The following is a 12305-nucleotide window of genomic DNA, read 5'->3' as shown; positions in this document are numbered from 1 at the left end:
GACAAAAGCCCACTGCTCACACCATTATGGGGAACCCACCCCACTGAAGGATAATGATTTCTGAAGTATGGTTCTATTCTAAACATTGTATACAAAACTTTTTTACAACAAACATCAGATTGTGAGAGTAAAAATCAAGATACATGTACATACCTATGCCCTTGGGAGTTATTCCACTGCGATCCTGAGGGTTCACCACCCAGTAATAATACTTGAGGGTGTGCATGACCAAAAGCACTGTCCCAACCCGCCGGATTGCTCCATATATGTTAACAGTGGCAATGAACTCCGTAGACAGGTAAGTGTACAGGGTCAGCTGAACCTACAACACCCAGTCAGGAAACCAAAAATCATCACACCTGAATTGCAGCATGTCAGACAACTAAATTCCTAAATTTCATCTATCAAAACATCTTAAAGAAATAAGATTTTTCTCTGCATAGGTTAGTCTTAGAACCTCTGCAAATGGATGAAAAATTTCATTATATTTCTGAAACTGTACAGTGCTGGTAAAAAGGTTTCAGCTGGCAAGTTTTGATCAAAATTGTTTACTCTCAGAGAACAGAGATTCACCAAAACAAAAATATTCACTGTCAATTTATATTAAGACTTAAAATCTGACACCCAAGATCATTTCCTCTTCAAAAATTGCTGAGTTTTTGCCAACTAACCCATCCAAACTTCCTTCTCAGTTTGGGTCAAAAGTCACAACTCTGTTCTGCAGACCACTGCAAGTCTCCCAACTCCCAGAAAACCTTGGGAGTCTGCAAAACTTGACAACTATATGCAGCAAAGCAGAGCTTGGAAACAATTCCTGGATGATTTCTGTTGCATAGCCAGAACCCGTAATTCTTAGGCTTAGTTTCAACACCCCCAAATCAATACACCATAAGATACCTTATTGATAAGAATAAGCAATTTTACCTGTGCTGGGATATGAATCCATATTGCAGGATTCAGGAGAACATGATCACACAGCTGCTTCAGCAAGGGCACCCCATTGTGTAAGTTGCTCAGGTATTTCGAGAAGGCAAGGCAAAGTTCTAGTACAGCTCTGGAAATGTGGGCTTTGGAAGACTGCAAAAGAAGATCAGCCTAAGGAGAGCCCTGCAACAGTCTGGGAAAAGTATTTATCTAAAAAAAATTCAACATTAATGTAAGACATCAAGAAAGATTTACTTTACCTTTTCCAGGCTGTATCCTATCACAAGGAAGCCTTTACAGGAAAGCATCTGCTCTTGCATAGCAATAGAGTTCTTCAACAACTCCATGATGAATGCCAGTAAAGTAGAACTGGAAAACACGGTTTAGTAAACAAAAATGTTTTAAAGGGTTACAACAAGACAAAGTATTTCCAAATTAACACTTCCACTACACAACCCAGAGATACATGTTACACAAATGTTCAAATCAGAACTTTTAAAACAAAAAGCAAGACTAAATTTTGAAAGCTTGCTTCAGAAAACTTCTTGATTTTATTCATGCTTTTCTAACTTGGAATTCTGGATTCTGAGATAACCATACAAAAGCAAAATCCTTCTGAATTCTTGCAAAAAGGCAACAGTTAAGTTTGCACTTCTCTCTTCATATTTCACTTACAAACTTCTGCAAAGTCAGTAACAATTGCCGTTCTGCTTCTTATGCTATCAGATGAGCAGATATTTTTCTAGACACAGCTTTGCTGTTGTACTGCTGCCAGAGGAAATATTCCTGTCAAGGCACTAGTGCCTGTGGATCAAGAATTTAACCAGTTGAAAACCCCTGTGTTGCTGAGCCAATTTGCAACTGAATCAAATCCCTGACTTATCACATAGATGACCAAGCCTGAGCCAGCTCAGGAGACACCAGGCACAAAGAAATGGGCTGAAGGAATATTGTGACCATTCCTTTTAAGCAACAATATGGATACACATCATATTGAAACAATCATGAAACTAAAAATGTAATGAAACAGAGCAAATTACAGCAGAATTCTAAAAAGCAATCCCTTTGCTTTTACTGCTGCTCTCTAACTTAGGAGCTCCACCAGCTTCTGTGCCTGGATGATCGGAAGTTGGATGGAGTTGAAACAGAGCTCAAACCAGAGGAAAAGTCTAGCAGCAACACTAAGTAACAGTATCTTCCAAAAATCTGAAGGTTAAAAAAAAAAGAAGAAAAATTCCAAGGAATGACTTCATGTAGCTGAAAAATTCATCTTTTCTGGAGTTTCTCTTGAAGCCTTCCTGACAGAATTCTCTCCATGACAGGAATAAGCTCAAGAGAATTATCCATAATTCTGCTACACAAAAAAACAAAAAAAAACCACAATCAACCACACATTCTTAAGTATAAAATCTGTGTACATTTTGATTCTCTGTGAGCTTTCACAGAACATTTCATGCAAACAAGTACATCACTTTGAGGTCCTGCCTGTAACCTTTCTGTTGTAAGATATAATTGATGGTTGCACAAGACAATGCAAACTACTCTGCCATTTGATAAAGCAATTTCCTTTACTTCAAAGGAACAAAGCCCAGGACACAGTAAGTTCATGCACTCACCAAACAGTTGTGTCAATGTGGTCTGAGGAATATTGCCTATAATCCAACTGTGCAAAGAGAGGGAAAAGCACCTGTACTCCTCCAATGGAGTGCAGGGCACTTTGGATAGAGTGCGTTAAGACCGCTTTCACATCCTGACAAAGAAGAAACAAGAAATATTGAAACCTGCTTCAAAAACCGATAAAAAGTACATTAAAAACAGCTTTTATTTCTTCAATATAAAAACTGTACTATTACCAAATAAAAAGAAACAGCAAGAAGAACGAACTGACTGCCACAGTCACACTAAAAGTCCAGTATGCCTGACCTACTGCTTTAGATACAGGTACCTTTAGGTACAGATCTACAGTGTAGATCCTCAGGTGAATCTACAGGACGTAGCACTCAAAGCACAGGGAAGAAAAGGATTTCACATCAACAGGGCAAAGGATGGGAGATAGGGAACATCTGTAGGGGAGTGAACATGTGAGAAGTGAGGAAGAAGGATTTTTTTTCAATGCTAATACAGCATTTGTGTTTATTCACAGAATAAACCTTTTTCTTAGGATTCTTGGGCATCCTCCTTAGTTCAAGAAACAAGGGCAGGGCCAACCCAAAAAACCCCAACCTACAAGCAATTCTATCTCTTATCCAAATCCCTATAGAACTGGATTTTAGGTTTTCAGACAGAAATCATTCGTATCCTCCAAATCTATGACAATGCTGATTTACCTGCAGCATGAGGGCATGTGGTGAATGAACAAAAATAGAAGGGTTATCCTTAGGGGATGACTCTAGACACAGCTGTGCATCTGTAGCCCTTGGATTGTACATAAAAGCAATAGCACTGGAGAGTTTGCCATCATATAGCAACAATTTGTGATGTTCATCGAGGAAGAGATCACTTTCTGCCTTGAACTTGAACGTTCCCTGGATTGGGAAGCAGGGTTGAGGAAGGCAAGAAGAAAAAAATTACATTAAGCACACTGAAGATACAGTCCAGAACAACTATTGAAAAAAATTATTAAAACACTGTTTCTTTAATCGAGTAGCATTTCATAAAGAAAGGTTCTCATAAAAACCAAAGACTCACAAGACCCAAAGTCAATTTTACAGAATTAAAATGGCAGAATTTTTTTGGCCCCTGAAGAGTGTCATTGCCAAGATGGTGGGTAATGTAAAAGAACCACATCAGCTCAGAAACAGCAGGACTGCCAGCAATGTTCACTCAGAAGGAACTAATAACTGAGGAGCAGATAGAAAAGGAACCATCTTTTTTTAGTGCATATTTGTACAGCTGCTGGGGAATAACAGCCTTCAATTAGTGCCCCTCAGGCTATGGCAAAACAAATAATAAATCACTGCAACAAAACTAATCCTCAGCACTAACTTCACACATTAACAAAACCCCACTAGAACAAGCAATTATAAAGCCACATTTCTAAAACAAATACATCATACTTGATCTAAAGTTTTCAGCCTCAACAAAAAAGTGAACCAGAGATAACAGTTGTGTTCTCCCTCTGCCAACCACCAACACAGAAATTTTGAGAGGCAAACAGGAGCACCATTCTTTTTGTTTAATAAGATATCAAGAAACTGAATTAATGCTTAGTTGTAGCTTGTAAGGCCGTACATAAGCTTACTGAAGAAACATGGAAGAGTTTAATAAAAAAGATTACACCATAAATTTTTTTTGGGGGACACAGAGGTATCACAACATTCTTACCACCTACCATAAGGAGTCATAGCAGAATTAAACTTAAAAGTCAATTCTAAAGTACCTTATATCCCAGGCCAAGCTGATAAATGGCAAAGATCTGAGCAGCATTGAGAGCCTCACTAAAAAGGTAAACAGATGTCATCTGCCCACAAAACACTCGATTGGCATCTGCTGTTTCTGAAGAACCCAGGAAACATTTGTCAAATGTCTGAAAACAGAAAAGAGAACCCAGTATCAGGGTTCAGTCCATGCTACACAAGCAAATCATGCAAAAAATATGCATTTTATCAGGGAATATTTTTACATTAACAAGTATTTGATTGTCACAGCAGAGACAAATTTTAACAAGTTTCACATGTATAAAAGCACAACTTACTCCTCTACCAGAAAGTTACTATTTTTATTTCAAAATTTTGTAAAAATGTATAAAATGGGGGAGGTTTATGGACAAAATGGCAAAGAATATCTATGTAATCCATCACGATGATCAGCTACAGACATTAGTGTGCAGGGATTACTCACATCACTGGTGTTGACAAACCACGTTATTTCCCCATAAGATGCCAGTTCCCCGTTCACGTAACACCGGAGTTCGCTGTTCTTCCAGCGGTTATAGATGTGCACTATAGTCACCATGTACCACTAAACAATAAAAAAACAGTTTCTGTAATTCTATAGACACTTAGGAGTAGCTTAAACATTCAAGTGGGGCATGGGAGAACAAATTCAACTCTTTGTATGAATTAAATTACGACTGAAAGATGTATTTTAAGTAGAAAAGATTAATAAGTCATTGGTGAGTTTTCTCACATTGCTTTGTCAAAGGATAATATGCCTTTTTTTCCACACAGAAGCTTAAAAGGTATTTATGGTATATAACTCAAAAAATCTTTATGACAATGCTGAACCAAATCTACACTGAAACCACTCTGTAAATAAGTTCTAAACTGGGTTACTCGTAGCATGATGAACTACTACAAATGCCATTCCAAAGAGCAAGGATGGCTCCAGACTAAAGCCTCTCAAAGGCTGTGCATGTCAAATTATCACAAACAGAAGCCATATTTACAGCAAGGGATTACTGATAAGGAATTCCTGAGGAGGCCTGTCCTCCCACAAGATGTTTACACCAGTTGTTCCAGAAACATTAGCAGGATATCTAAGTGAAAAAGGGAACGTTCAACACCACATAACACTACCTAACAGACAAGCCAGCCTTGAACACCAGTAATAAAATCAGCTCATATTTTAGTTGCAAAATTAAAAAGAAGTAAGGATTCAGAACACAAGTTTATTTTGCTTATTCCACTGTAACTGTTTTTCTACAGAAAGACCAGATTAATCAACAGCTACAACACACACCCCTGATGCTGTTCTACCGAGAACCAGTGAGAAACGATGCACTCCAAATCCAAGCAGAAAAGGAATTATTTTATTATTTACATGCTAGGTTATGTATCTTTGTACGTGAGAGAGCATTATATGATTGGTCACTTGACCAGCCACCCCCTAGATGGATTGGCTGAGGTTCTCTAACACCCATTCAAAATATTTTTTCCAGAGTACCAAAACAAAGCTGGAAAAAAAACCCAGGTGCAAAGATAGAGAATTAGTTTACAAAACCATCTTTCACTGTTTCTCAGCTAAAGCATGAGAAAGAAAAACTTAACAAAATGCTTCAGCAGCTGGAAAATTCCTCTGCTCCTGCCTTTGAGCATCCACACATCACCACGCTACAATTTTAGATTCATGAAACCTATTTGAAAGATTTTATTATTTTTACTCACCTTTTGTGGCTTGAAATCAAATTTCACACAGTGCTGGAAACCTTTTCCCTTTGATTTTATGGATGTTACAATCAAGCAGCCTCCAACAAAGTGAGCAGAATAACCAAGTCCTTTGTTTGTTCGAAAACTGACAAATCAGAACAAAATCAGCACAGACACAAATGGATGCAGAAATCATTGAACAATTAATAGAAACTGAACATCAGCAATATCAGTTTTACATAATACTCACCAATATAAATAAGGCTTATCCTTATCCACATTAATATTATTTACAGGATCCATTCTTAGCCAAGTGTGGAAAGTAAATCCGTTCTGGTATGGCCACTTGGCTATAGGAGGTAAGGCAATAGCCTGAAGAAAGCAAAAAGTAATTCATGAAGAAAGATCAACACAAAAGTGTGCAGCTTAAGATACACTCTACAAATATATGCTGATAAACAGAGATACACTGCAAATATGTACAGTTTCTCTATACTAAAGAAAAAAATCTGGCCTAACTTCTGTTCACTTTGTACTTGATATAATATTTAATTAAACTAAATATTTTAAAACTGACCTTTATATCTCAAAAAAGATTATTAATAGTAACCTATGCTTCAAAACTTAAATCCTTTAGTGAAAGCCTTATGGAATAACGACTTCTCAAAATGCAAATTCAGGTTGGTTTGGTTTTATGGTAACCTGACAGAATAATTAGATCCATTTTCACATAGTGCTGGTAGTCAGGAAAATAACTGATCATAAAGGCAAAGCTGGCCACATTTCACGTAAAAAAATTATTTTCTCTCCTGAAATCCATATCTATGTAGGCTTCCAGTGAGAATAAGACAGAATTATAAACTTCCTCAAAAGAAACACAATACAATCCCCACCAGGCAAAATCTTCATATCAAGCATTGTGTTTGTTAGTGCAAAAGCCCTTGAGTTACAGTGTGGCAACACAAACAAAACAGTTGTTTTGTTTCAAACAGCTGGGGTTTTAGTTTTTTTCGTTCTTTGTTTGGTTGAGTTTTTTTAACATTACTATTAACTTTCTACTGGTTTGCTGCACAGGTTTGCAATACACACTTCAATTAAGATTGCCATAACCTCTGATCAACAATGCCGTCCAGGTGATCAATGCCAATGAATAAAAAAACATCAAAGGACCAAAGTGTCTCCAGACTTGTTATTATGTTCCCATGCTCCATTCAGCTACTCCTATCCAAACAAAATGTTATATATCCTTCTCTATACCAGCCAACTAACCAGTCTCCCTGTCTTTGCACCCAACTCTTGGGAACCGGTAGCACTATCACTTGACTTTACTCACAATGGATCACAGAGTAATTATAGTAAATAATTTCTTAGACTTCTTAATTTAAATATATATAAAAATATGCACATAAAGGTTACTGAGGCACCCCAATATCATAACATATGGTTCAAGCATTCAACATAATTAACAGAAGTTAAATACAAAACCATGAATAACCAAAATGAACAAAAATATGTCTCTCTATTGCCAAGTTCTGCTGCATGTGATAAAACTGCAGGAGCACTTTTCTAACAGTCTGCATTTTTCAGTCTCCAAAGTTTCCATTCAAAAAAATAATTCATTATGTCATCAAGTTGGTGAAATTCAATCTCAAGCCACCAAGGCAGAAAGCTAATGGGTTTATGTGAAGAAAACTGCCAAGAGTCATCTGATAAATCTTATTCAAATCTTATTCTGAATTAAGCATGAAATTTTGAACATAATTTTTCATTCTTCAATTGTAGAAGCAAAAGTGTTGACATACTTGAATTCCAACAGACGATTCTGCACAGGGTTTTCCAAATGCCTATTTAGTTTCAAGTTCTTTTTCAAGTGAACACCACAAAACTTAGTCACATGAACAATTACAAAAAGACTAATCATTGCTAAATTTAATCCTTTTCAGTATTATTCAGCCTATAAATGTGTAGGAACAACACTTTCCCAAAGATTTCTCATAAGCATCTAGAGTGAAAAGCAGGTATATTCTCCTTGCAACAAGATTTAACTGAACCAGTCTGAAAAAAAATTACAAAATATAAAAAAGCAGCCTCATTTGTATCCATTCTTTATGAAATAGTATTTGTCCTTCTGTAGTGATATTGCACATCTATTATAAACATGATTATTCAGGCACTAGTGTAGGTGTCAGGCAGAAAATTTGGTTAAAACTCTATGCCAATGACAGATGAGACAAAGAACACCACAAATGAAAATAACCAAGGGCCTTAATAGAACAATGAACAAACAAACAAGAAACTTAAAATATCTACATACTGCAGCACTTTTTCCTGGAAAGTTGAAGAAGGCATCAGGTCCATACTTCTGAGGCATGTGTTTTAACACAGACAATAACTTTCCAGCATGTGGTGGCTGACAAAGAGAATTACTACATTTGTAAATAAATAAAACAAACCTATAAGAAAGAAAAGACTATACACACAAAAAGCAAATTTTAACACATTTTAAAACATTGCACATGAGTAAATAACACCCTGCTAAGACACTGAGGACTTTTAATAAAACATTAACAGTCATGAATACCTTCACAAAATATAAAGTAGGTGCCCTGAAATACAATTAATTTGGTAACTTCAGTAAGGATTTGAAGGCCAGAGCCACTCTCACCCAGCATAAGCTAAACTGACTCTGATCATTGATTCCTGCCTCTGCCATTCCCATCAGCTCTCTGCATGATTTTGCAGTAAGCTAAAGAAAGCAAACTGATCCAGATGAAAACTAATTTAGGGAAAACAAATGAAACCAATTTTTATCTACAACTGTTCTGGATTGCGGCTGGGTGAAATCTGTCCCAGCACAAGGGAGATGGGGAATACCCAGCAAAAAGAGAGGGAAGATCAGCAGAAGGATTATTTTCATCAGGACTACAATCATATATTAGATTAAACTGATCTGGTTTATACTTTCACAGAAGTCCATGGAGAGAGATTCAAGTCCCAAGGGCAGTTTGGAGCACCTAAACTGAGTGCTCAGTGCGAATACTTAACACTTCTCCACGACCCATATCCTGCTGATTTTATTGTAATACTCTGCAACTATAAATTCCAAATCAAGTATATGAGCTCACAACAACAGAACAACAGAAAATACTCATCCTAGTGACAAGATAATTTTGTGTGTTGTCTTTCACCACACAATATCTCTCTGGCAGATCTATTTTTAAACTACAATTTTATAATCCTGACATTTTCCTGAAAGTGCCCTTTGTCCCCCTGTTGTAAACAGTTACCCTCGGAAAACTAAGCACTGCATGATCCATTACAAGTATTTCAAATGTACCAAAAGTGCAGTCAGTGAAGGAGTGCTTCAAGAACCTGAGTTTAAAATGAGAAGGAAATGCCAAGAACTGCTTAGATGTCTGTAGCGCTATAGAATTTGACCAGGTAATTTGTGTTGTAGCAAAATACTTGGTATATTTACAGTTCTGCTGATTTTAAGATTTATGGAGTTGTACAACTCCTTGGCAATCCAACTGTGGCATTTTTCTCTTGCTTTCCCCTGTATTTGGTCTTTAATAAGGAAAGGAAATTAAATGCAAATAGCAGGGAGACAGGAAATGAAAAAGTTAATGTTACAGAGACAACTTTAATTCACCTACAGTTAAATATATTCTCTATATTCAATTACTAAGTTTAAACCATTATGAAGTTTAGAATATTGTTATTTAAGCAGGTTAAGATCTCCGAAGTTATTTATTTCAAAGGGCCTTTTAAAATTTGCTGTATTATGTGTGCATACTTGCTTTTATATGGTATACTCTCTTTAAAAATTATTTGAAGTCAACAGAGACACTGCTACCTTTCCTCTGCACTAAGCAGAGTATTTAGAAATAACAGTAGCTGAATTAAAATTCAATGCAGGTCAAATGATTGTTAAAACAGCTCCCAAGTCCAGTGAAACAACAACTGTGTGTTGAAGAAAACTTTATCAGGTGGTCTCTACAACATACACGTTTTCACTTTAGGGAAGGTGGTTTCTCAGCTGCAAAAGGGTCCTTTTCTATTCCACACAGAAACGAGACTTTTCATTTGGACTTAATTCCATCAGTTCAATTTCTGCCAGAATTTTTACTTCCCTAACTGGATAAATTCTTTTAATCTTCAGGTAAGGTACAGCAATGTGAAAATGGGAGCAGGCAGAACTGCCTATGTAGGCATTTTTTATTTATTTCTCTCTTGTGACTTTAAAGAAATTTAAGCCTTTTTCCTTCAATTTCACATAGCTGGAATCAAAAAAATAAAATCATGTGTATAAAAACACTTAAGAGTCACCTTATTATTCCCAGGTGTTCAAAAAGACAAATGCAGTAATGTAACTTCACTGTTCAACTCTGTATTTTAATTGCTTGCGGGTAAAAAGATTCTTAATATAATACAAGAAAGCTTCCTGTATTTTTTGGTACATTCAAAACTTGTTTATCATGAAGTTTATGGAACAGTCTTAACTTGCGAAAATTAGGAAAAATATAAGCAACACAACAAAAATTGTTTCAGTTTTGTGTTTTCTTTTACCCATCTCCCTTTTTCTCCTTGCAGCTTGCTGAAGAATAACTTCAGCTCTCGAACTGTCAGGTTATAGCTAGCCAACACACCCAGCATGTCCACTAAGAGATCTAAAAAGGAAAAAGAACAGCAATGTAAATGCTTAATAAAATGCAGTGTCAAATTTTTATCATCTAATTAATAACTGTGTCCATGAGATTTTGTATAGAAGCAGCACAGTTTGGGTCCCACACTGGGAGAAGCTGTACCTGCAATCATGTTGTCAGCTCTATCAATCCTCTTGAGCACTTGTTCCACGAGCCCCACTTCTGTGCAGGCCTGGAGATTCCGTATACTTTTCTTCAGGATTGCTGTAAACATGCTCCAAACCTCAGCCTGGCAGGTGATGTCACACTTATCCAGTAAGTCCACCATGCAGGTGATGCCCTCTCCTTCTTGGATGATAAAGTTCATTTCCAAGTCAAACTGGCCCCCGACAAGCTTTCAGAGAAAAGTATTTAAAAGAAGAAAAGCTTAAGGCAACTGTATCAAAGTACTATTCCACGCCTAAAGCCATTAATTCTGTGAGAAGAAAACTATCAAAGATACAAGGCAAAAAAAATAATGAGGCCAATATCAATGTATCCTCTTATTTTTCTTCTGTTTCAAGTTCTGTTGAGTAACAAAGGTGCTCTTAAGGTGTAACCTACTATCAGACAGTTGCTGCAGAAAAACATTTGGGTAGTTTAGGATACAGATGTCCCAAGTTTACAGAGCTGAAAAGTGAAGACACCAAGTGAGTGTTCTAAAACAGGTGAGCACAACAAAGCAGTCAAAATATCTTAAATGGCCTGGACTGACCCCAAAAGCTTTCCTTCACACGTGCTTAACAAATCTCCATTAAGAGGGAAATTCTAGCCAAAAGGAGCTGATGCACATCAGAAATATTGCCACTTATGAACACTTAAGAGACATTCCTAAGACACTGACTAAAGCCGGTTAAGAATTAACTGCCAGGTTCATTAGCTGTCCTAGGTACTCAAAGGAAGCAAAGGCTTGCTGTATTTGAAGGAATGTGGAACAGCAGCACTGTTCCAAGCCTTTGACTGTGATTTGGCTACAACACTTAGATCCTGTAATATTTCAGGTCTCCTAGAGGCAAGTTTTGTTTGAACATACACTGAGTAACCACATATGCCTGTGTAGAGGAGGTGGAGGGGGGAAGGAAATAACCTGCTCCACTCTCACTTGTGTACTTAATAAAATAAAAATTCCAGCTGAAGGCAAAATGCATTATACTAAGTTAACTCCTTTATAAGAACTACCTCCATCCACTTTTTAAACTTCTCTTGGACTTTGGAGTTGTATAAACCTTAAAAACATGCTTACCAAAATACCCATTATATACCAGCATGCAAACAGGAATTCAGATAACATTGACTCAAATTATCAAAATGGACTCACGACCAGAAATATTTCAGCTTGTTCTCACTTCTACAAGTTTGTGTCATTATTTCTGTCCTACGTGGTGTTTCTTTCACAGGCTTTGACCATTAACAGCTTCAATACTGTCACCTGCTAAAATGACACCATGTCAAAACTGCCCCAAAACCCATATACTAACTTGCTTCCATATTAGCTCCAACAGCTTCTCTCAGGTAGTCAGGATCCAAAGATCAACAGAATATACACTCTTCATTAACCACTGAAATTACCATACATTTTCCTCAAGTGTCTAAACCTTGTCACTTTGAA

General features: G+C 36.8%; 1 protein-coding gene across 4 annotated transcripts in view; it reads right to left on the bottom strand.

Annotated features, from left to right (window-relative positions):
• Positions 1–12305, bottom strand: part of LRBA (LPS responsive beige-like anchor protein) — a 372381-nt gene that overhangs the window by 320718 nt on the left and 39358 nt on the right. For all 4 annotated transcript variants that reach the window (XM_082282111.1, XM_082282108.1, XM_082282110.1 and 1 more), the window contains exons 3-14: positions 10820–11051; positions 10581–10681; positions 8326–8421; positions 6262–6383; positions 6030–6156; positions 4765–4884; positions 4304–4450; positions 3252–3449; positions 2541–2674; positions 1185–1293; positions 925–1077; positions 154–322 (exon numbers count right to left, since the gene is read on the bottom strand). In XM_082282111.1, the coding sequence (XP_082138237.1) occupies positions 154–322; positions 925–1077; positions 1185–1293; positions 2541–2674; positions 3252–3449; positions 4304–4450; positions 4765–4884; positions 6030–6156; positions 6262–6383; positions 8326–8421; positions 10581–10681; positions 10820–11051 (1708 nt within the window). The remainder of the gene's footprint in view (positions 1–153; positions 323–924; positions 1078–1184; positions 1294–2540; positions 2675–3251; positions 3450–4303; positions 4451–4764; positions 4885–6029; positions 6157–6261; positions 6384–8325; positions 8422–10580; positions 10682–10819; positions 11052–12305) is intronic.

This window comes from Coloeus monedula (assembly GCF_965178545.1).
Source record: "Coloeus monedula genome assembly, chromosome: 5".
Taxonomy (NCBI): Eukaryota; Metazoa; Chordata; class Aves; order Passeriformes; family Corvidae; genus Coloeus; species Coloeus monedula.
This window is presented reverse-complemented; position numbering and strand designations above follow the sequence as displayed.